The 26,166-nt window shown below is 44.7% G+C and overlaps 1 protein-coding gene across 1 annotated transcript in view; it reads right to left on the reverse strand.

The window, feature by feature from the left end:
* MYO7A (myosin VIIA) overlaps nucleotides 1-26,166 on the reverse strand; it is a 99,052-nt gene that overhangs the window by 57,666 nt on the left and 15,220 nt on the right. The window contains exons 2-4 of the mRNA XM_058018514.1: nucleotides 22,978-23,035; nucleotides 2,204-2,317; nucleotides 1,033-1,185 (exon numbers count right to left, since the gene is read on the reverse strand). Of these exons, the coding sequence (XP_057874497.1) occupies nucleotides 1,033-1,185; nucleotides 2,204-2,317; nucleotides 22,978-22,995 (285 nt within the window). The 5' untranslated portion in view covers nucleotides 22,996-23,035. The remainder of the gene's footprint in view (nucleotides 1-1,032; nucleotides 1,186-2,203; nucleotides 2,318-22,977; nucleotides 23,036-26,166) is intronic.

A 26,166-nucleotide genomic window follows, 5' to 3' on the forward strand; every position in this document is an offset into this window, starting at 1 on the left:
TGAAAATCTAGTAGTCTCTAGAGCCTTTTAAAAATCAAATTACCAGGAGGCTTTGAAAAGGCCTTCAAAGGCACAGCAAGCACTTACCTGAACCTCTGAAAACTGTAGGATTTAAGAGTAATACCAAATTTTCCATATTTGCAGAGGCTGTTTGAGTACATTATCTAGCAGCAAACACATGTGCACTCTGAATTTCTGTCTGAACAGTTTGCAGAAAACTACACAGCATAGAGAACACTGACAAAGTTAGCACAGAGACTTGAACGCTGACTCCTGTCCTGCTGGGGAGGTGGCCTTTGTGATGCTGTCACACAGAAGAGAGATGCAGCCCTGACTGGCTCCCTGTAAACCCCTCAAGCTGTGAATGTCTGTTTGGACTGGCAAGGCTGCACTGGGTCCACTGGGCATGACATGACTGAGCTGACCTAAGGAAGGACACTGCTGTCCTCAGAGATCAACTGCCAGCATCCCAGGCAGCACAGGGCTAATAAGCCATGAACTCAGACTGGAGAGGTTTTTTAGAGCTCTTCTGGGAGTTGCTTACTTCTTTGTTCCCAGTTATTTCATGCATGCCTCTCATCATCCTTTCTCCACCCCTTCCACCTCCAGCAATGGTTGTCTTCAGCCCCTTGGGTTAAATATATTAATAGTCCAGGGCAGAAGGGTCACGTTCAGCACGTAGTTTACACCTCTACAGAAGTTTTTGCTTTAGGATTACTACAGCATGCTCATGGCCTGGGTTGAACTGGTTACTCTGTATGCAGAAAGCTAATGCACATGCCCAAAACTTCTACAGGGGCAGGACAGCAAGGTGGTGTGGACTTTGCCCATCACCTAACTCATGGGGTCTTTCACTGGGGCATCTAGAAGCTCTGCAATGTCCTCCAAAGTCAGAAGCCCTTCACCACCGGGGAAAAGGCGAAGGTAGAAACCCAGATGCTCAGTTCAGTCAGGGCTCCCCCGACATGGGTTCTCCTGAGCTAAGGAGAGCAGGGGGTGGAGTGCAGAACCAGAGGTGAGGTGGACACTCACATAGATGAGGTGCTCCCGATAGCGAATCAGCAGGTTCCTGAGAATTCCTGCCTCGTTCAGGTCCCCCAGGCGGATCATGTCCTCCACTCCATGGATGGAGGTGGGGTGCATGGGTTTGATGTGGCTGGCATTCTGTGGGGAAATCCAGTGCTCCTGGGAAAAGAGCAAGGCCACAGAAAGGTAAGTCAAATGAGAGACCACTTGGATCAAAGACACAAACAGCCCACCCCAAAGAGAAGGATCAGATGGAAGGACACACACAAGAGATCATTGACACATGAGCCACAGCTTCTATTCCTGGGTCAAGGCAGTGATGAATTTGAAAGATTTGTAACAGAAGGAGGAAAACATCTTTTTGTTGGAGTTTTATTGGAGCAACAAGAGACAGGAGACACAAGCCATCCTGGCAGGAGCCTCCTCCAGGGCAGCATGGTCATCCAGCACATCAGGAGAGTTTATAACAAATAGCACATTTGTCTTCCCCTTCACAATTGCATTTTCACATCACTGGCTAACCCTCTCCCACAAAATACTGTTGAGAAGAAAGAAGATGATTTAGAAAAGGAGAAGGGGATGGACAGGGCTGGCAAAGTCATACTTTTATTGGCAGTGTTAATTGGACTCAGCACTTCTAAGGGCTTCAAAAACCACTGCAAATTGCCCACAAGGACCTTGCCAAACCAAATCTTTATTACCCTTGAAGGGGGTGAGAGCATTTAGAATTATCTCAGCAAGAAAAAAAAGAAGCACAGAGAACCACCTTGATACAGGCCTTACTCTAAAATAGCCAGCACTGCACAAAAACAGAGGTGGGAAATTGAAGGAGAAACAGTGTTTTGGCACATCAGGTATTGGTAGGAGGTCAGGAAGGACTAGATAACAACAGAGGAACCTCAGGTGTACGTGGGTTTGCTCAAAAAACTACCTAAATGTATTTTGGGAGCTTCTGCTATCATTGTTCTCAAGAAGGTTCTCAATTTTGCACTCCCAGTACAGCCAAGAAAACAGGGACACAACATTGTTTTGTCTTTACAAATACAAAACTATGGCACAGTTGATTCCCAAGGGCATACAGGAAGGCCATAACAAAGTTGCTTATCATGGCCCTGGGGCCCCTGGCCTAGCAAGGTCATAGAGCTGAAGAAGGGACATCACAAGCCTTTGTACGTACATTGTCTTCATCGTCCACGACCTGGATCTGTCCAGAGTCACACAGTTTAACCACCGCTCCAATGGGAACGTCGAATTCCCGTCCGGTTTTGAGGTCCATCCACACATAATCCCCCTGGAACAAAGACAGCAGTTACACTCAGTGCTGCAGGGAGTTCAGCATCCCTTGGGATACAAGCAGTGGATGTTGTAGCCAAGTCTTTAGCACAAGTCAAATGACTTCCCTGGCAAACCACAAACCACCCCTTTCCACAGAGGCTCAGGACAGCAGATGCTTTGCACGTGGCACTTGGGGATGTGGTTTAGTGGTGAACACACTGCTGCTGGGTTAATGGTTGGACTCAAAGATCTTACAAATCTTTTCCAACCCTAATGATTCCATGAATCTGTGAAATCCCCTGCGAGGTGCCAGCAGCAGAGCATGGTCCACACAGCATATAGACCTAACTCTGCGCTGTCCCACTGCCTTAACTCTCTGCTTCTCAAGCTCATGAGTGGTTGTTGGTCACAGAATGGTTACAGAACAGTGATACAGGCAGAAAAAACCTGCCCAGGTAGAGGTTTTCCTCTGTGTAATGTACAAACTTAGGAAGTCACATTTAGGAGATAGTTCCGAGCTCTGCTAAGCCTTGTCTGGAGGGTTGTGGCACCTTTCTTCCTTGCAGAGAACCACTATTAAATATTCCTTGGAGACTGCTGAAAAGGGAATGACTAAAGATGGGTTAAGAACATAAACAGAGAGGCAGATATTTGCCCTTCTTCGGGAGTTCTTCCAGCTACAGCAATGTGTAGGTGGGCTGTTTGTATTTAATACTTCTCAGTGGATTTTATCTCCTGTGAGCACTTTCACTTGAGTCCTGAAGCTTTGCAAAGTTTTAGCATCCATAATCCCAAAAGGCTGTGTCCTTTTACATGTTTTAAATGTTTTACCTCTTTCATTTTAGATCTCTGTGTTTTCATTTTGAAAGACACAGCATGCAGTTGATGCCTATCCATTCACTTCATGTCACTACTGATCCTATACCCCCCTGTCAGTCCTGCTGGGCAGGGACTATCTGCTTATCAGCTCTGTGGATATTAAATTACTCAAATGCAAAAAAGCTTTTAAAGAAGCTGTTTTCCTCAATACAAAAGCAAACTCCAAAATAACTCCAAACTAAAGCCCCAAGCAGGACCCATGCTGAACAAAGCAGAATTATTTTCCACCCCTATTTGCAAGGTGAAAGGGAATTAAAATGGGGAGCAATCTAGTAGTCAGGTGAGTTTTCATTCATGCACCTGAGATTAATGCTGTGGACTTGTAGCCCCACCTAACACCACATTCTTGGGGACCAGCTCCACTTGCACCTATTAAGCATGATGCAAACGTGGTATCTACCTTTTGAAGTCCTGAAAAACTGCTGGGAGAGGGAGAAGGGAAAACCAGGATGTATCACTTTGCATGTGCTCTGATATAACCCCCTTCCTGAGTATCCACTATCAACCATTTCTGTGGACAGAGCATATTTATAGATTTGGTTTGGCCCAATAGATAGCTGCTAAACAATTTTCATCTCTGTGCTGGGCAGTGGCAACTGGAGGTGTCACCATCCAAGTCATTCATTAAGACTTCCAAGAGACACAAACCTGTGAGTACCACCAGGATGTAAGGTTACACTCAGGGATCCACACATGGAGAAAATACACACCAGGAATTCCCAACCATTCTGTGGCAGACTCTATCCTTGGCAGCTGCTGGCTAGGTTTCCACTAGGATATCAACAAAGTCAACCTGCTTTCATGGAGCTCAGGATCCAGTCCTCAGCTTGGGTTTTCATTTCCTCAGAGTGTTGTGCTGCAGCTCTAAGTCTATTTATCCACCACATAAAAATATAGTATTAACACATTTTTCTCATTAACTTTCTTATCTTTACATGTCATAACTTAGTTAAAAAGGCAAAAAAATCACAATTAATGAAGGCAGCGTCAGGAACAGATACATTACAAATCCATTTATATTAACATTTATTTTTTAGCTGCTTTGATCCAAGACTCTCAAAGCATTTCAGAATGTTCAGCACTGTTATCCTCTCTGCATCACTGGGCAAATTCATGCACACGGTGGGTAACCTGATCAAGGTGTCAGCAAGAGACAGCCTGGCTGCTCAGTTCCTGCTCAGCAGAAAACCTTTCCAACACCTCAGCAGCTCTGTAAAAATTGCTCTTGATCAAAAATCCAAGAATTGTAATGCTGTTTTTTTAAAAAAAATCTCTAATACTGAATAGCTGTAAAAGCAGGCTGCTTCATATGGTGTATTACCACACAGCTGAGATAAAAGGCAGGCTCTCCCAAAGGTAAATTGATACTCTGCTAACACTGAGACAACTTCTGCGCTTTGTCTGCCTAATGCACAGAATGCTCATCCCCTCAAACTGCTCTTTTTAAACCCATTAAAGTGCAGTTCCTAATACTGGTGAAAAAAGTCTTATGGGATGGGCTAAGCTGGTAAGCTCAGGAAGGTCAAGGGAGTTATAAAATAACATCACTTATTAAGAGTGCCGACCGATTTCCTTTTCTGACTTCAATCAATTTCACATAAACCCCATGGAAGTCAGTTACATTCCTTCTGCTGAAGCAATCACCCTCGGATCAGACCCAAACCCAGCAGATATATTGGGGATTTCAGGGCAATTCAGGAGGATTCATGCATTTACCAGCTGTGGCTTGTTAGTTGCATAACCTGCCTCATGCCTACACTGGTGCAGTTTATTTCCCAAAATACATGACAGAGTACTGGAAAAGTAAGAATGCCACCCTTTACAGAATCAACATGGTCAGCCTCTTCCTCCTCAATGCAGTCAGTGGGTTTTAATACCCTTCCAAACTAGAAAAAATTTCCAAATTGCTCTGGGGCAGACCCTCAGGACCTCACAAACTCGGGGCAGCGACAACCAAATAGCGTTGCAAGAAGAGGAAACACCACACAGGGATCTACACAACTCACATAGAAGATCTTTAGGAGGAGCTTCCAAATGTGAAGAGCAAGAAGGCTGCACTGCAGGGGAGCTACAGTGCTTAGTGGGGGGGACAAAGGAGGAAGGTGAGAGAAGCTGGCGTAAGCAGTACAAAGATCCCATCAAGAGCAAGACAGATTCCAAAGCAGCCTGAAAGCTTCCAGCCATGCTCAGGGCTTGGGACCCCCTCTCTTACCGCTAACATGGTCGTGGGCTTCAGGACCTGGTTGACATTGCGAAGTAGTGTCCATCTGCCCTGGTCTCTCTCCTGATCTTCCACCACCTCAGGGCATGGCTGCACGAAAACGACTTTCTTCTTCTTCATCATCTCCAAAAGTTTGCGGTGGTACTTGTCCCTCTCCCTGCTTTCTACGTGTACTCCACCATGAATGCCCGAACGCAGCGGCTGGTTTGCGCTAGCCCTGTGGCGCGACCATGCCTGCTGCTCACAGGACACCCTCTGACCTGATTCACAATATGGCTCTTGGTAAAGATCTTCTCCTAGCAGGAAAATTTCCACGCACCAGCCATGGTCCTCCCCTGGCCAGCTGACACGCTCACTGTATTGACCAGCCCTGTGGGAATCTCAAAGCAAACTGTACAATTTTGCTTCTCTTCACTTAAATTCTTCCAGTCTCTCCAGCAAGGGCTGATACTCGGTCAAGAACCTGAAGGACACTGCAACTACCCATTCAGGAAAAACAACTGCAGGATTAACAGGAAACTTCTTCATTTCCCCAGGACTCTTCTCCGTTACCTTCCTTTCTTAGGGAAATAACTGTCTGCCAGCTTGAGGACTTTCAGCACAGAACACTCTGGGATACTTATTAATCCACAAATGCAGTCAGTCCCCATGCAACACATGGCATTTAATTAACCTAATACCTTTACATACCAAATTAACCAAAGCGCAGAGGGAACTCAAAACCAGAGGCCATCTGCATTTTCTTTAAACTGATCGCCTTGAGTAGATCCATAGCAACTGAATTTTAAATAATTGAGTGGAAGGTGTTCAGCGCAGCACGGCCTCCATGCCTATAGGTGAGAGGAGAGCCTGTGCTGTGGATGAAAATGGGCTCAATACAAGGAGCACGGAGATAATGAGGTTGCACAGACTCTACACCTGCCAGCTCCACAGACCAATTTCTGCAATCACTCCTTCTCTATAATGAGGACTCTTGGAGTAAGGACTAATCAGGACCACTGGCCAAACCTTAGATTTCCTTTTTTCTTGTCCTGTATTAGATACACTAGAAATTTCTCATTTTCATCTAAGAAAGGCTTTTCTGGTCATTTTGAGAATTTCAGACCACTATAGCTTGGCCCAAGTTTCATCCATTACAATGTGGAGTCTAAAGCAGTGCCATTTATAGAGACCAGAGCAACTAGATAAAACAGTGCAGCTGCTAAGACATTCTCATTTATCACTGTTTTAATGCAAAGCTCTGCTATTGCCTTGATTCCATGGGGTTTTGAATCCATTTGTCCACAAAGAACAGGGCATGGGGATATGGTTTATTGGTAGGACTGGCAGCGTAAGGTTAATGGTTGGATTCGATGATCTTAGAGGTCTTTTCAAACCTTAATGATTCTGTGATTTTATATGCTTGAAGGTAAGCTTTCTAGACAAAGGAAGGCTTCACAGGTACCCTTCGTGGAACACAGTCTCCAAGGACAACAGCAGATGATGGGTACATTACACTCAGAATGAGCTAGCTCTGCTCAGCCATGAGCAGCAGTGACAACAGCAAGGCAACCCTGAAGGTTTAAGCTGTATTACAAAGCCCTGGAACAATAAGGTTTGTAATTCTTGCAGCTGTGCTGGGAAATTAAGGAAGATATCCTGTCTCACAGATAAGAAGCCAGGTGAAGATTAATTAGATGGATGTCCACCAAAGAAGCAAGTAAAAATGTACGTGAGGCATGACAGTAATGCAGGGAGAAGGGAACAGAGTGAATGCAGCAATCCCAGGGGAGATGTCTACCTCCAGCATGACCTGAACACAGTGCTGTAAATGACTGCAGCTCTGCTTCCCCAGAAAGTGGAAGATAGATGTCAATTTAAAGCTGAAAAACAATGAGAGGATCCATGTGGAAGGAAAGAGAGATTAAATGTGTATAAAGGGATCCATAGGACAGGGTCTTTGAATTTGAGTGGAGTCCTACAGAGGCTCTTTATTCACCAGAATACCTCTCCTCACTGCTGTGCCGCAGAAACTGGAGCAGTGTGGGAGCAGCAAATCCAAGAGAGCAGCTGGAGTGTTTATCTCACCTTGCACTGGAGCAGACAATACCATCATTGCTCATACCCTGTACCATATTTCTGAGGCTGTGTATCCCAGTGTGCTGACAAAGAGCAAGCTAAGGAGCAGAGGACTGCAATGATTTGCCCTAGGTTATCCTTGGAACAGGATCCAAAGGACAGATGGGACCCTAGAGGGCTGAATCCTGCCTCTACAGTCCTATTATATGAGTGTGCTTATTTTTCTCCTGGCACTGGGGTTGCTGAAGATCTGTAATTTCACACATCACTGCTATATTTTTTGCACTGCTCCTCTCCTAGCAGCAGATTTTCTGGGGACACTTAGGCAGAGCCACACGTGTCAGCCAGAGACACCTGGCACTTGCAGTGAGGTCTGCCTGAATGACCCGAGCGTGCTGCCTCCTGGCAATGGGAAACCCCATTCCTTGGAAGGGATGACCCAGCTTGGAAACCAGCCTCCCTTCTCCATGCATCAAGAGGCAGAGCAACAGCAGTAAGCCTCCTACCAGCCTGCTTTCTCTGAGGGGATGTGCTATGCCTAATGTGGGAAACAAATAAACGCACTTAGTACAACACAGGGAGGGGCACGGTGGAGGAAAATAAACCTTTAGCCGGCTGGCAGCCTGTCAGCAATGCCATCCGGTTTAGATTACAGCTCCCCAGGGTAACATTAGACCCTTCCCTGCAGAGACAGAAGAATGAGCCAGAAGAGTCACACTGGACCCTGCTCTGATGATTTACTCCACCTCTGCAGCAGCAGGCACAGCTGAGATCAAGGTCCTGCTGTGACACACTTTGTGCATATTCAAAGTAAGGGGTAAATGTTTATCCTAAAGAATTGATGCGACACAGGCAATAAGTTCATGCTGCTGCTGAAGCCTGAGCTCCCATTAAGCGCCATTGCAGTAGCATGGACCTTACTGCTGGAGAAAGAAGGGAAATTTCACCTGCAGGAAGCACCCTCACAGCAGGTGAAACACCTAATTTAATAAAAGCTTGGGTTTCTTTGTCCCAGACTATTTTTCAGTCCTAAAGAAAATGCATCAGTCACTAACAGGGTGGAAGAAGTGTTCTTGAATCAATTATTTTGCAGCTAGCACTGAAAAGCTAAGTTATTCAGTGACAAAAGGTCAGGCACAACTCAACTAACCCAGCATTCCCCTCTCAGCAAGACATCCAGACCCTTGGTAGATGATCATCCCTTTCAAACAAAATATCCTAGCCTAGCCTAGCTTATTCTACATTCAATGGGGAAAAAAAGAGGCACTTCTATGGTCACCAAAGCAGGTAATTCAACTTGGCCAGATGATGCTGACCTAAAGGAACATGTGAAGAGGACAGTTTGGAGCTACAAAACCACAGTACATGTGTCCAAGGCTAGCTAAGGTGGATATGGAAAAATCAGTGGTTAGCAGAGGCTGTCTGGACTCAGGCCAGCAGTTACTCCCTGCAGCTCTAAAACTTGCTTTTCTAAAATAAGAAAGATGATACCCTGCAGAATGACTGTTGATGCACTGTGTGGGCCAAATGTTATCTGTGGGCCTACCTCTGACTACTGATATAAACCCACTTGTTTGTGCATTTGTGCAGTTGTTTTTTTTTCTTATGGAAACAGACACAATCACATATCCAGGTTTCCAGAGCTGAGTCCTTTACTCCCTTCCTGCTCATCTTTGGAGAAAAATATCCTTAGTGCACATGACACCAGGGCAAACACTCCAAATTTCAGTGTGATTTAAAGAGCAGACTGAAACACAAATGTACTGGTGCACTGCAGCTGATTATGCCAGTTAGGACTTGCAGCAGCTACCTGAAGCCTTCAGGCAGTAGAATGTCTGTGCTCTACTAAAACCACCTATCATCACCTCTAGATATCACCTGTCTGATTGAGTTCAGCTCTCAATTACACAGGTGTACCCTGCTCAGTTTAATGGAGCTCCTCCTGGATTCACAGCTGTGTGACCCAAGGGAGAACCAGGACTGCTCATCGCTATTCTTTGCACTCATCTTTAGTTGTGCATTTGCCACTATCATCAGGAAGAGGTAGAAGAGGGAGAAAAAGCTTGCATTTCTGCTTGATAACAAATGATAGTGTAGAGGAGAAGCACACATGCTGGTAGCCGGTAACACTAATAATATTCCTGTTTCAAAGAAGATTCTGTTCACAATTTCTTGTAGCACATCAGGCACCAGCTGTCAGCCAAGGTAATGAGCTACACACAAAGGCTTCCTGAAGCAAGGGGAGAGATACAAGAGGAGTTGTTAAATAATTCAATAATTGATGCACTGCTTACTCACCCTGTAACTCCAATACTGACAGGAGTGAAAAAAACCTCCCACAAATGTGGCACTCATACCAACATTTCCCCATTTGGTGTTGAGGGATAGTCAAAGGCTCTGGGAGCAAAAATTATAGATTTAGTCGGATTTACCAGGGTGGAACCTAGTGTGGTGTAATGAGGCTGAGCTCCCAGTGATGCCTGACCTCTTCCCTGGCTTTTGGCAAGGAGCTTGTTGTTGACTGTTTGGGACCTCTTGGCTCAGGAGAGGAGTTTAAGCATGCAGACAAACATGGAGATAGAAGATTTAATCCTCGACTCTTACGGCATTACAGCCACGGGTGAAGTGGAGAATCCGGCAATCCGTTGATGCTACAAGCAGATTAGGCTGTCCTCGGGTGTCACCCACCCAAAAGCTGTGCCAGAGCCCTGCCTATCAGGTCTCATGCAAAAAGCTGATGGATGCTGCTTGGGATGTGATTGAAAAATCTGCAAAGATGCAGAAGTGGAACAGGAAATGAAGACTGAGGCTTTAACCGCATGGCCGGGTCCTGTCCTAAATGCAAATGGACATAATCCAAATGAAAACAACACAGCAATCATAAGAAGCCCAAATCTGGAAAACCAGATTGAGGGAAAATAAGAACAGGAGGAATCGGAAGGGGAGCACTTTAGGATGGGAGCACATAATTCAGTACTGTTTGACCATGACATATTCCTTCAGGTCCAAGGATAAGAGCTTGCCGGGTACCACTCTGGGAACTTTCAGATCCACCTTACACCTGCAAGGAACAGTCAACCCCATACCCCCAGAGAACCAGGGGTGCAGCTGAATCTCTCTTTAGTTTGCAATAGCTGGCATGATGGAAACTCCTTGCCCTTACCCATCCAGAATGAAAGACTTTGGATATTTTTCTATAAATGAATGCTGTTCTATATGTCAAGTTTTAGGAGGATGGTACTAAGGAAATGCCATCTCCTCTAAGCATAGTTTGGGAGGGGTTCCAACAGGTCCCTAAGGTTGGATGATACCACTCAGCTATCTGTTCCCATCCATGTGATGGTACCAAGCCCTGCAGTGCAGTAAATACACCTTAAGGATGAGACGCCACCAGAGGGACCAGCTCGAGGACTGAACCCATGGGAACCTCGTGAGGTTCAACAAGGCCAAGAGCAAGGCCCTGCACCCAGGCCAGGGGATAAAGGGATTGAGAGCAACACTGAGAAGCACAGGATGGATGAGAAACTGGAATGACCCAACAATGTGCGCTGGCATCCTGGGCTGCATCCCCAGCAGTGTGGCCAGCAGGCCAAGGAAGGGGGTTCTTCCCCCTCACCTCCATTCTGGTAAAACCCCACCTGCTCTGGGGCCCACAACATAAGGAGGACAGGGACCTGTTGGAGTGGGAACAGAGGAGGCCTGACAATGCTCAGAAGGGTGGAAAACCTCTGCTAGGGAGACAAATTGAGAGAGTGGGGATGTTCAGTCTGCAGAAGAGAAGGTTCCAGGAAGACCTTAGAGCCTCTACAGTACCTAAAGAAGATCCAAGAGGAAGCTGGAAAGGGACTTTTGACAAGGGCATGTAGTGATATGACAAGGGGGAATGGCTTCAAGTTGAAGTAGGGTTAATTTAGGCTACAGGAAAGCTGGGGACAAACTTTTTAGCAGGAAAGGGGGGCAATGGTTTTAAACTAAAAGAAGAGAGATTTATATTCGATGTTAGGAAAAAGTTAATTTACATTGACAGTGGTGAAACACTGGTATAGATTGCCCAGAAAGGTGGTGGATGCTCCACCCCTAGAAGTTTTCAAGATCAGGTTGGACAGCACTTTGTGCCATTTGATCCAGGTGAAGATGTGTGTGCTTGTTGCAGGGGTTTTGGACTAGATCAGCCTTAAAGAATCTGTGATTTTTTTCTTTGATTTGATACCCAGTGGACCAGCTCCGGGCACTAACCCAGCACCAACAGTTTCACATGTTTCTGCAAAGCGTTTTGCTGGTTTAGTCCCTGAACTAACTCCCCAGGCCAATATCAAAGCCCCTGTGCAGGCACAGGGAGAGCAGCAAGAGCACAGAGCTGGCAGCATGGCAGGGGAGTGGAGCGGCTGCCTGTCAGGTACCTGCTGTGGCAGCACTGAGCAGAGCTGATGGATGCTCTGCCACACTCAGGGACGAGCTTTATTCCCTGGATGAAGGCAGAGAACTGTTTGATTTGATTCATGAAAGCAGAATCCCAGCTGATGAGCATGAGAGCTGCAGAACTATGTAACAGATGGAGGTAAATAGGTATGTCTACAAAACATTTTTCTGCCTCTGAGGCATACAGCCTTTTCAAGATCACAATGATTCACAGAAAGGACAGTTTGAATTACATTGTACACTACTGATTAAGAGGGAAAATAATAAAAAGAAGACGATACACAGAAATTTAAATTGGAAAGGATGCTTCTAATCCTGGCTCTTGCAAACTGTTCAAAGAAGCCTAAAAACAACCACATGAATTTAATTGTTTTGGCTGATTTTATTCCTTTGGAAACAAAGAATATTTTCCCACCATCTGCAACAAAAATATCTTTTACTTTTCACACGCAACCTGTCAAATTGCGTTTCAGAGTTTTAGCTTTATCTTCCATACTGGGGGAAGATGCTTTCTGCTTAATTTCTTTACTTCAGGTTCTCCTTTGCTCCTCCCTGCATTTTCACCACCTCACTGAGACCTAGTCTGCAATTAGTTCTTGTGTACTAAACAGATGTGGAACTATTGTAAACTGCACAGCAATTCCTGCTTGAACAAAGATGCAGACTTAGTACAAACAAGTGCCTAATCACACTGCAAATATATTATTTTCCTATATAGTAGTAGTCTATACTTGTGTAAATGCAATTTTCCCAGCAGAAATGTGTCTGTGCTAAGGGTCTAAATTAGCCAAAGTCACAATGATCTGTCCAGACACACCCTACTACTTAAATATAATATCTAATATTAGGAAATATTCCTTCATTGCCACACCAGATCTGAGCAGGTCTGTCCTTTTTACACACAATCTATGCCTACCCACTGAGGGCTGTGATGATTACTGAGGAGACTGAGGCTTCTGGAGGGAGGTTAGTTTGCAGCTCAGAGAGGAGCATCCTGAGGGAGTTTTTGATGTGACTGCAGAAAGAAGAAGCTGACTACTGCAGGGATGTGTTTGAAAAGCCATCCATGAGAAGAATGGAGGTCGGGAGAAAGCATAACTGAAAACAAACAAACCCTGCTTGACCTGCTTGAGATGCAATTCAAAACATCTCAGTATTGCTCTTTGTTCCTTAGGTGCCAGCAACAAAGGAGCAGAGGTGCTGTAATACAAGTAGCATCCTTTCAAAAGGAGAAAAGACACTCCAAGATTTAAAAAAACTGGGTTTAAATCAGGAAAAAATTATTGACAGTGAGGGTAGTGAGGCACTGGAAGAGGTTGCCCAGTGAAGGTGTGGCAGTCCCAAACCCAGGAGTGTTGAAGGCCAGGTTGTGTGGGGCTTTGAGCAACCTGATCCTGTGGAAGGTGTCCCTGTCCATTGCAGGGGATTGTAATGACATGATCTTTGGGGTTCCTTCCAAGCCAAACCATTCTATGATAGTATGATTCTATGATAAAAGTCTTGAGAATATGAAGCACATGGTTCTTTTTTCATAATGAAATAGAAAACAAAAGAATCCTGTGAGTACCTACCAGAACCCAGAAAAATCTGTATTTCATTGCTTGCTGCATGGTTCTGAAGACTCCAGAGTTGCCTCATATAAGATCACCTTGAAAAGGAAACTCAGAGCAATTTGCTAATTGCAACCACTTGCCTGGATTCTTCAATCCCTCTGCTTACAGTACTGGAAAAACGAACCAAAGTGCTGGTGGTGGCCCCCTCTGAAGGAGGAGGTGGACCAGCCACAGAACTGCACAGAACAATATCAGCCCCATCTGCTGTAACTCCTTGGAATTACCAAATGCACCAGGACACTTGTTTCTGATGATTTCTCCATGGGTTTTAATTAAACTTTGATGCTAATAGTATATGAAATTCCAGAAGGCTCTCGAATAATGGAGAGACCACAGAGGACAACCTGGCTCATTAAGGGTCTGAAGGGACCAGTTGGCAAGTTCAGCTAGACAAACCCTAGAGGCTGCAAACAGAGGTGGAGTGGAGTTGTTAGGCCAGCACAAGATGATAGAGATTGAGACATCCATCACTGGTCACATCACACCTGCAGTTGCCAGACCCAGCTGAGACAGTCGACTTGTTGGATCAGGACACACACAGATGTGCACTGTGGATGCCTTCAAACTGTGAGCTTGGAACAGCTCTATAGCTAATGGTTTAGAGCTTGTTGGGCACACACTGAAGAGACCTGGCCTTCAGAAAGTGACCATCAACCAGACATCAGTCCTTTTTACACACATGAACCCAGAAACCTGTTTCAAAATCCAAGCCTAGCCAAATAATCCCAGCCACTGCAAACAAAGCAATAGTTACAGCTTAGAAAAGGAAGTTGGACCTATGTCTTACATGAAGATTTTAAGGAATGTTGGCTGGTAAGATTTCTAGTTGGATAAGACTTTCATATGGATATCCTGAACTCTAGTTAAGATTGAAAACACAAAAGAAATAAGCTCGGCATTTTGGCTCAGAAAATAATTCCTGTAGTTTTGGTACTTCTTCTATTCCTCATGGATCTTTTATTACATGGACAGTCCATTCTGCGTATGCTGCACAAGGGGATATGGCCTCCAAAACCCCTTTTGAGAAGGGCTGTATTACAAATAAGTTTTGTTAAATGTTACTCCTGGAACCAAAATTTTGGTTTGGCTGGGGGGTTTTCAGGGAGCCCAGCATGGCAAAGAGGCTTGTTCAGAAACTGGCAGCTAATGGGTGCTCATGGGCATACCCAAATCACGTGAAGGGGAATTAATTCATGTGAGTAATACTCATCAATTTTATACTTGCTTTGAGAAACTCAGTAATTGCAATACAGCTTTAATTTTGAGACTGCCAAGAGTATTATCATATAGATATATTAATTAAGGCTATGTTTCAGGAATTAGCTGACAATATCAGCATGGAAATATGGTTAATGCCCCCACTGCATTTTGCTGGAGGCCAACGTTGTTTCATTTCCAGCACCTTTGTTATTGGAAAGACTTCCTGTTCTTCTTACACCTAATCTAGCAATTTTATGGGGTAAAGAGGCAGTAAAATGCCCTCACAAAGTGATTTGTAGATCATGAAAATGCAGTGTGTGACCTTAAGAGTCATTTGCCAGCGATGGTGCTGACAATAAAACGCCTGGCTGGGTGGTAGGGGATGCACATAAATTGCTCATATTGCATTTGCATGGGCTGCACAAAAGGCCCCTGAGTCACGGTGGGCAAATCACCGACCCACACAGGTGTTTTTCCTGACCTTAAGACCAAGCATAATTTGGTTCTTTCCTCAGCAGGCAGGATAAGCCAACCTCTTCTTCTCCTGGGCTCTGCTAAAGTGGCTCTGAGGAAAGGATGGAGGATATCTGCTTTTTGGTAGCAAAGCTGGGAGGGAGCAACACTACCAGGATGCAAGTGGCATTGCTTCAGGCAGGACATGCAAATGGGTGTGCCAGGTTAAGGCACACCAAAGGACCATCTATGGTAGGAACCATCTTGCTTTCTCCTGTGGCCCATGAGGTTGCCTAGAGCAGAGCAGGACAGGTTGGATGAGATACTTCTTTAAAATACCCTTCTGGTCCAAAATAAAGGGGATATCAAACTCAGTGGTGGGAACCTTCAGAAAATGGCCATGGAGGTGGATGAGAAGTAAGGACATTGTACAAGTGCTTGGAAGGGAGATGCACTAGGGGCTGCTAACTACATAAGTCACATCAGGCTTGGGAAATGACCAAGCTGAAAAGCCAGAGGTGTAGGCCAGGAAATTAGCTGAAGGCTAGGAAAATATTTTGGGGAAATAATAGTGTATGCTTACTAGTCCCTTGGTGCTCAGCTACAGTCATTTTGGATACAGAATGCCAAGTGGGACAGACCTGGGTCTGAACAAATCTGAACATTTGATATATATTCCCAACTTCAGCCCACTGTAACTCTCTTAAAAATTTTATAATTGTTTCTGTTCAGGAACAGAAGTTCTTATAATTTAGAGCTGGTGAAGTTTTCGCCTTTCACAAAAATTGCCTTAAGGAGGATGAAATCCTTGTAAACTTTTAAGACTGACCTTTGCCCAGTGCAAGAAAGCAGTTGGTTTCCTTTGCCAAAGTCACCTCCCTTGTGCCACCTCACAGGGAAAGGACAATTCCCTTACATTACAACACAGATGCACAACCCCTGCACAAGTTGGGCAGTACTGCTGACCACTAGAGCAATATCTGTAAATACATCCAGGAGCAGCAAAATGGAGATGCTAAAATATCAGAACACAAATTCCTAAATCACAGTCCACACTTACTCATCTCATTCCTCCATTGTTGAAAGCTCCAGCAGAAGTTTCTAAAGTGGCAGCTGGTTCCCTGGCCTATCTCAGGTTATTTCCCTCCCACTACTGAATTTTCTTTGTTCTTCAATAGATTTTGAATTCTTTTTCAAAAGTCTCCTTAGATGAATTCAAGCAAACATCTAAATTATCTTACTATTTTGGTTACATTTATGAACCAACTCAAAATAGATTTACTCTTCAAAAATTCTCACTATAAATTTTCCTTAGAGATTACAATTTCACCAAAACCTGTAATGCAACAGAAAAAACAAAGCCTTTAGGGAAAACACTTGCATTTCACTCAAGTCTGACATGGAGAGTATAATTTTGATGTTCTTATTGGAATTCTGTCTCCAAATTCAGCTTTTAATTTCAATGGAACTATTTTATTTATGGACCAGGAAATGACATCCTGACAGATATTCTCTATAACCCCATCTCAATTTCTCCCAAGAAAGAAATGCCATATTTCGATTTGTGCTCTTTGAAAAGGCCTGTTATTGCTTTTTCTCCCCTGGGCCCCAGGAGATGTGCTCAGCCTCTTGAACCTGATTGCAAAAGCCAGAGCTAAGGGGGTTTCTTTAGGAAGGTTGCTGTCAAGTCTACTCTGTGCCAGCAAATGATGCTGTGTCTTGAAAAGGGAATGAATTTTACACCATAAGAGCCAAATCTTTCAGTGGTGTACATCAGTCATTCCACAGAAGTGTCTGTAACCCCAAATCCATGAAATAGTGAGGATTCCCTTATTAATTCCTTGCTGTCAAATGTTTTCCAATCTTGCAAGAGGAATTTGATGAAGAGGAAGGTTGCCTCGAACAGGGAGAGACACAGCCTGCTACACAGCCTTTTGTACAGGAGAAGACAGCAAGCATGGTCCCACTGAGGATGTCACATCACAAACACTCCTTACAGCAGACATGTTTCCTTAAATGTCTGCCTTTTACTCAAATCCCTCCAATTGTCAGTCCCTATATATCCCACCTGAGAATCAACCTGAGTAAAAAGAACAGGAAAAAAAAATCATAACTTACAGAAATGATTTTTAAAAGTACATGTGAATGATATGATTTTTGTGAAATTATGGACAAGGTTGTCCAGATAACAGCTGTCTCACACATCTGGGACAGAGTGGAGGGCAGACAGAGGCAGGTGGGTATGAGGGCAGGGGGATGGCATAGGATGGGATGGGATGGGACATGAGGTCTTTTGCTCTGCTGCTTTTACAGCTGGGATGAAGGTGCTTCCTCCCATTAAGAACAGTAATCAGAGGCTCCACAGCCAGATGACCAAGGGAAATCGACACTTGTGTTGAACCTTAGCAGCAGGATAAGATGTAGACTGGATGAGAGGGAAGGATTTCTAATCTCCCTCCCCAAACCTCACTTCTGAAAAAGGAATTGATAGATGTGCTGGCAGCCCCAAGATCCACCAGCTGGTGCAGTGTGGCCAGGTGAGGTCCAAGATTCACAACAGGATTTTTTTTTTTTTTTTACAGAAAACATGTAAATACGGTGAGAATTCTTCAGGGTCAGGTTATAGAAACATTTAGGTTGGACAGAACCCTTAAGATCATCAGCTCCAATCGTTAACCTTACACTCTAACCCATGTTCCCAAGTGCCACATCTTTTAAATGTCTCCAGGGATGATGACCCCACCACTGCCCTGGGCAGCCTATTCAAGTGCTTATGGTGAGGGATTTTTTTCCTGATATCCAATCTCAACTCCCCTGGCACAACTTGAGGCTATGATGTGTTGGAGGGTTTAAGAGAAAGGGACAGTTTGAGGAGCTGAATTCCTCCCTTCTTGCTCCAGATGACAGGTCTCAGCAAGTTAAATGCATCTTTAAGAGCTTTGACAGTCATGGAGAAGTTACCATCAAGTAAGACAAGATGATATATGAGCTATTCTGCAAGAGCTCTCCCTGGGGAAACATGTGGCCCCAAGACTGAGTCAAGGTAAAATTTATTATTGATTCCTTTGAAGTTCCCTATACCCTCAAATGAGTGTCCCATTGGCTGGGTATTTTGTTACTGCCTCTTAAAAAAGCAATGCTAAACTCAGCTGCACATACAACAACTCTCACTCCAAGCCTTCTCAGCCTTGAATTCAAATAGATGAATGTTTCAGTGCATACACTTCAGGGAAGATGGATCCTGGGGGTTTGCCTGAGGTATCAAGAAGCAGGAATGAGTGCATTTCAGACAGGCTCTCTCAGAAGGTATCTCCATGCCAGGGCTGAGATTGCTTGTTCTACCTTTATTTGACATCACACAATTTATATTCCACAGCCACAGCACTGCAAGAACATCTCCCCAGCCAGCAGCTTCATTTTCAGCACACAGCAACCCCAGCACTTTAATTGTCCCATAAACGTGATGGAAAGGATTTGATGCAAAGGGCTGTTAAAATACCAAATGTCTTGAGCACTGCAACTAATGAATGGCTCCCAACGATTCATGTTTCAATCTATATGCAAATGTGCCCTTTGGTTGGCTTGTGCTGGACTTTTCACTGCTGTGTTACAGCTATCCAGGGAAGCCTCAGACTCATAGATCAGACAGATACAAGGCATAAATGGGAGAAGACTTAAATTATTCAGTGTTTATGAGAAAGAGAATCCAAACAGCAGAGTTACACTTTGCTTTTTATAATAACATGATTACAGATGAGCCCTAAGCAGACCTAAAAAATCATTGTTTTTCTCTCCCACCCCTTCCTCCTTGCTAGCAAAATACACAGCACAATAAATCACTTGGCAAAGCTGAATGTTTGCTCAAAACAGTGTATGTCAGCTCCAGGTAAACCAGTGCTCCCACAGCCCAAGTGGAAGATGTCTGTGAAAGATTTCAGAACCTGATATCTGCTATTCTTACCCCCAGCACAGGAAAACATCTCCTGGAGCATCGGGCAGTCACATCTATTTCTGCTCATTTACAAACTGCACAAATCCCCTTTACCTGCATTGCAATGTGCAATTCTGGTCTCAACAAGAAGAAACTAAGCTGGAATAGTGAAGAAAGGGCTGCCGCCATCAGTGGTGGACTGCAGAGTTTGTTTTAAAAGGCTGGGGGAAAATGATTTTGTAGGATTTTGGTCAATTCCAAGGGTACAAAAATAAACAGTAACTGTATACAAACACTGAGAATTGGCAAGAAGGAGAAAGGACAATTTCATCCAAAGGCCAATCCTGACACAAGAGCAGGATGCCACAAATATCCTCAAAAACCAGAAACATGAAAATATTAAGGACCATCGTGTTCATGTAGGCCTTGTGGAGTTTAAAGCTGAAGCTGTACTGCAGACTTTATATCCAAAGAAATGGCAGAGGTATCACAGGAATTGCAGAGCGGGTAGGAGCAAGGAAACTGTGAGACTTTGGCATTGCCCGCAAGAGTCACCTCCCCAGCAGCTCTGACAAACCAGGAGAGCAGAGCTGAAGTCTTTGACCAAGCCTTGGCTCCTGCAATGTTTCAAAATAATTGGAACAACTTCCTTGTTTTGCAGTTGAACTAAAAAGAACTTTAAAGTGTGAGGCATCCACTGTGCTTGATCCCTCAGGACCTTAATATCTGGCTGAACTTTGGTTTCCTTTGTCTGCTTGGATTAGGTCTCCACTGTTTCTCTTAGCTCTTATTTCCACTCTTCTCCCTCTAATTGCAGGAGCAGGTTAGGGGGACACTAAGAATGGGAGAAACCTGCAACAGCAGCAGTGCTCTTCATACGGCCTGGACACAGTCAGGTGCCTACAGTAACACAGATACAGTAATCTGAAAAGTCTAGCTTAATGGATGAGATTAGCAGGATCACAGAATATCCTGCATAAGGATCATCCAGTCCAACTCCTGATGCAGAACTCGGTCCTCCACAAAATACTTAAATTTTGCAGCATGTTTTATTCCCCTGCAGATAAGTGGGTCTGATTTCTGTTGGGCTGGCCCAGCAACAGCAAATCTGCAGCACCTTGGATTTAAGAGTGGGCTATGGGAGGGTTGCCTACAAGAGCAAGAAGAATGATCTGGCAACAAGAGCCATGCAGCAAGCAGCAGCCTGCTGCCATTTGCCACCAGGAGAGCCCTTTTGCAGGCCAGGCTGTGGGCAGGACCAGCACACCCTCCCTGCCTCCAGTCCAGCTCCAAAAACATCTCTACATTAAGTAACAGAGGGAACGGGCATGAATGAGCTGCTGCTGGGCTGTGGAGCCAAACTAACTTGTCAGGCTGCCAAGGCAGGAATTCAGGCAGCCCTCCTTTTTCATCTTCCCTTTCTTTGTGCATGGAAATGGACTTGCCACTAGTAATTTGCTAGTAACTAAAGCTGATAAGTTTGGCTCCCTGCAAGCCCCTGCTGGGGAACAATATTGGCTTTTCTTTTGGATTACTGGGTGGAAGACACAGGGCAGGCAGAAAGCTCTGTGTGCTTTCTCCTCCTCGCTGGAGCTGTGTGCTGCCCTCAGTGCTCAGTTCTCCCTAAAAGGAGTTCCTTGGAATGGATTGTTCTGATGGGAGAATGGAAGAGAAACAGTGTCACAAGCTCATCTTCAAAACTCCTGGATTTATAGCTGGGTGGAAACCAAGCAGTAAGGGCCAAATGCTCAGTGCTCATCTATCCCAGGTGACGATTTGGGGTTTTGTTTGACCTTGCTGGAGAAAGTTTTCAGGGGAAAAGGGGTAGGATGGCAGGACTGTAAGCATGTTGTGCACATTCAAGAATGAGAAAAAAAAAAGACAAAGAGAAAGCTCCTTGGAAAGTAATACATGTCATGAACCACATAGATGTGTTTCCAAAATCTTACAGCAAAACTGAAGGAGGCAAAATACAAATATTGCTGCTATTTGTAATTAAGCATCACATAAAGAGCAGTATTTAGGGCAACAGAGAGTCAAGTGTTTCCTGTGTGACTCAGAAAGGACCTTCTGATGGTGTGATTTCACAAAGGGCCTGTACCTGCTAACAACTGGTTAACCTTACTTAATTACAGAGGGGTCCTTGCTCACCGTATCCATGCTGCAGAGATGTTGGCAGTAAGCAATAAATTCAATCCAAACCTATTTCTCTGATATTTCTGAGCAACTGCCTGGCATCTGAACACACAGGGAGAGTGTCCAGAATTATACAGAAGTATGCTGCAGCCTTGCCTAGACAAGACACTTTGTTTTTAGATAATGAGCAAGGTGCTCAATTTGATTAAAGCTCTGCAAAGGGTGAATTCAGACTGGTACAGAAGACTATGATCCAGCAGCTTACCCACCGAGGGTAACACCCAGAGAGGGACATGACAGGCAGCCTGGAGTGATACCATCCTAGACAGAGTTGTAACAGGGTATTTCTCAACTGCTATGCTGACCTTTTTGCCTGATTTGTTTTAATTTCCACACCCATTTTCCTTGGCACCATTAACTGCATCAGCCAGTTTGTGCCCGAGGCCAATGCCTTGGAGCCTTTGGAAGGACAACCAAGCTTCTACACACCCCTACCAAAGTACGGCCTGTGTTTGTTGGGCTCAGGTTCCAGCAGGTTGGGGAAATGCTATAAAAAGCATTTCAGTTGTTCCATAAGATCTCTGGCATTCTTCCACTCAAAGCTATCCTCAGCGCTTTGTGTCACTGCTGTAAACTGAAGCTATGCGAGTTCCTTCAAAGGTCCAGTGCTTTCTGCTGGACAAAATCAGATTTACCAAGTAAGACAAAGAATTCAATCGAATTTCTTGGGTAGATTTGCTCTATTGAATCAATGTTTGACTGTGTTGACAAATGCACTCGAGTCTCTGCAGCCCCAACCCAGGATACGTGGTGGGACTGTCAGTCCTCCCCAGCTGAGACATGGCAATGAGAAGCTGAGAGTGAGACATGCTAACCCCAAACAAAGGGAAAACACTACAATATGAAGCCCTAAATTATTGCAGAATCTACATGAGACCTGCTACACAACTTCATTCTTCAATTGATAGAATCACAGAATGGTTTGGGTCTGAAGGGACTTCAAGTATCTTGTTGTTCCAAACCCCCTGCCATGGGCAGGGGCACCTTGCACTAGACCAGAGTGCTCAAAGCCCCATCCAACCTTCCTTTGAACACTTCCAGGGATAGGGCAGCTTCTCTGGGCAACCTGTGCCAGTGCCTCTCCACTCCCACAGAAAAGAATTTCTTCGTAATATTTCATCTAAGCCTGTCTTCTCTTAGTATAAAAGGACTACCCTGGTGCCATCACTGCTGGCCAATATAAAAGTTGCTCTCCTTTATTACAAGCTCCCTTTACGTACTGCAAGGTGATGTAAGGTCTTTCTAGAGTCTTCTCCTTCTCAACCCCAACTTGCTCAGACTGTCTTCATATCAGAGGTGCTCCATCCTTCAATTTCTTTTAAATGTGCAAAACTACTCTATTTCTAAACAACCAAAGCAGAATTGTTCCTGGAAATTGAAATAAATTTTTGACTAGATGCTATTTTAAGTCAGGCAGTAAGTTGTTTTACTCTCATGCAGCTTTTGGGCCATCCCAGAGGAGAAAATAGAAGTGGAACATTGTACGAGGTTAATCTGGACTACACACACAGAGTAATGATTTCCTCTAAGCCAATCAAGGATTAAGGCTAATGAGTATCTCTGCATCTTGTAACAGTCCTTTTAGGGAAATAAGAAAGGACAAAAATAACCTGACTTGACCCGTTCCCTCCAAAAATATATTTTTATTAGTGCCTGTGGTGATGGAGTAAAACTAGAGAAGCTGACGACAGGAACGATTCACTTACCTGTCGTAGAATCACCATGGTTCCTGTATAAACACATCAGCAGTCGCCAGGAATGGACCTAAATCAAAAGAAGTCAGCAATTAATGACTCTCCCCCGACTCAAGAGAACCAGCCTGGGGACTGTCCCAACCCTACAGCACTTCCACAGCCCTAGGTGTGGAAGAGAGCTCATAGCACTGAGACTCCCAATGCTTTCGTAATATTAATTCCAGACAGTGAGAGACAATCCTCTAAATACATCCAGATTAATGCTGGCACTGTGGTGAATGAGACTGGGACTGCAGGTCGCTTATGCAAGTAATATTTTGTAAACTGAGTCCTAGAAAGTTATCCAAGGATTAACCCAGCAAAGACTCTGATACTGATTTATTACATGTGTCTTTGGATCCTGTGGTATGAACTAAAGCACGTGGAGGGGGGGAGTACTGTCCTTAACACGTGACATGGCTGGATGGGTTTGCATCTTTTCCTCCAAACTGCTTTCAAGAGAGGAAAGAAAATATCAAGTCCCCTAGCACAGCCTGAAACTAAGACCTGGAGTGGATGGAGTATTTCCACTCTCTGCTCCAGCTGTTGTGCAAATTGTGTATTTCTGGGATTTACATGGGAAAGTCCCATGCTGCTCCTGAGTCTGTGCTTGCTGCTCTAGTGACATTTCATGGCTCCCAAAATTAAGTGTGTTGGGGTGTTGCGTTTGTATGAATGAAAAATGCTTTCAAAGAATTGAATTTCTGCAGCTTTTAATCTGTGAGTCATCCTTGCTACATGGCAATCAATAATAGTTGTATTTATGGTGTGGAACGTTTTCCAGCATAGTAAAAATACTCATGCCTTAAAAAGCAGGAGGAAAGGCACTTGATCTCAGAGACACAATTCCCACAGGACACTGGACATTGAATGCTGATGAAGGATAATCTTGCAGGACACAAGATATTTCCATTCACAGAGGCAAAATAATCTGGACTCATCATAAAAACTTAAATACTGTGTTTCAAGTTTTAGACATAATTTTCATTTTTATGCTCCCCCTTCCCCCTAAAAAGCAAACATTTCTCAGGGGGATGGGAGGGAGAAGTCTTTCCACTCTTCCCACAATCGTCTCCAGGTGGGATGTCCCAAAGAGACAGACTCAGTCTCACCAAAAAAAAAGTACAATAATGTCCCATGCCAGTGTCTCTACACACTTTCCTCATGGCAAGGAAAAGGATGTCTCTTCCCCACCAGCAGCAACTGCTTGCATTCCATTCAGCAAGGTATAGACTTGGCCTTTGGTGCTGATCCTGCTGGCTGAATTTTCTCTAGCCTCTCAGGTGCAGTGGGAAACAGGCGTTCCCATCCTAGCTAGAAAGGCAGGTTTCATCTCCATTAGCTCCTGCAGAGTCTCTAAAGGCCCAACAGAATTTCCAGTTATTCCCTTTTCCTCACCAGGCTGCCTGCACCACCTCTACATTTTCACAGAACACACATCTATAGGCTTTTGCCATCCTTCAACCACCATAATGAAAACATCCATCTGCTAAAACCATCTACATGATCCACAAACATTCTGCATTGCCTAGGAAAGGAGCTGGTGTCCTAAGAGCAGCCAAGGCATCACTCTTATTTGGGAAATACTCACTAGGCAAACTTTGGCCACAGGCCATATTTAATGAATTAATTTTGCCTTTCCTAGAAGGTAGATGAATGGTTGAAAATCACGTGCACACTTTAATAACTGAAAGGCTGTCAGGCACTTTTCCTAATTCTAAGATTGAACCTTCTCTGTAACACTTTAAATTATTACTCTTCTCTTTAATTCACCTGGATTGAAAATAACTTTCTAATCCTGCCAAGTAGTGAGCCCTGAGGCAGACTGCCTAGGGATGCTGAAGAGTCTGTTCCACTGGGAATAGTCAGTGAAATCTTAGCCAGGCTCAGAGCAGGTACTGTGGGAGGCTCTTCAGAGGTCTGTACATGATGATCATGGGTCAGTGTTGGACACTGGGGCAGGCAGCTGGATAGCACTTGGAGTTCCCTGGCTGAAGGACATCTGCAATGGACAAATCATCTAGTAGTTCCTTTCCTCCCTTTTCCACTCTGAAAAACAGAGATCTCGCCCAACAAGGGAGCTCCTAAATACCCCAGACATAAACTTTATGCTAATCAGCCAAGTGACCTAGGTGAGCTGGCCCCACTGGGTGTCCACATTGCAAAAACCATGCATGGGACATCTATTCCAACAGGTTGGGCTAAAGCCACAAGTCCACACCTCAGAACTGCTCCTGCAGTTTTTGCCCTGCTGCTGATGAAGCAAAGTACTTTTCCATGGTTATCTGGGTTCCCAGCATTAAAACAACCTGGTGTGTTGGCATCCTGCTTACCCTGGTCTGTGGTGATGCTGAATAATCTTTCAAAACTTGTGCCAGGTTTGGAAGAGTGTTTACATACCAAATCCACTCTGATTTTAAACAGGATGTTGGCGCCCTGAATCTTTTGTGGGTTATTTTTATTTTCTGAAGGTGTAGCCTCAGTTTAATCTTGTTCAGTGCATTCTGTCCCTTCATGATGCCTTTGCAAGAGAGGTTGCAGACAAGAGGCAGCCAGCTTTCCCTACGGCTTGCTCAGCAGGGAACACCCCAAAGGGGAAGGGGCAGACTCCCCTGCCTGTTCTTCCCACAGGGATCAATAAGAAGGATTGGGCTTGTCTGAGCACCAGAGAGATCAGCTGCCTACTAATTCAGGAGGGTCCTGGTGGAACAAACAGCCATCTGGACCCTCTGACCCTCGCTGGCAGGTGAGTGTAGGGCACTTCAATCCCAATCCTGGGAGAAGCTCTACAGATGGTCTGGGAAATGAGCTGGGCTAAACAAAACATACCCAGCACCTCTCCCAAATCACTCACATGTAGCACAGGGGCACAGAGACAACCCTCTGGAATGCGTATTTTTGTAAATACGGTTCATATTGCAGCTTTCTGGCCATCACTGGTCAAGCATCATCTGAACTGAGCATCTGAGGGAGGCAGCGGGGTGAGGCTGAGGGGGCTTTAAAATACACCTGGATGCAGAGTGATGTTTGACACAGAACTACACATGTCACTTGCTTGCAGGCTGTGGTCAACAGAAGCCAAGGAGCGTTTCAGTATGAGCTCTGCACCACAGTGATCTCCACTGTGGCTCTCCTGCTTCTGAGGACATCCTCAATACAAAA

The sequence above is a fragment of the Melospiza georgiana genome, chromosome 2 (genome assembly GCF_028018845.1).
Source record: "Melospiza georgiana isolate bMelGeo1 chromosome 2, bMelGeo1.pri, whole genome shotgun sequence".
Lineage (NCBI taxonomy): Eukaryota > Metazoa > Chordata > Aves > Passeriformes > Passerellidae > Melospiza > Melospiza georgiana.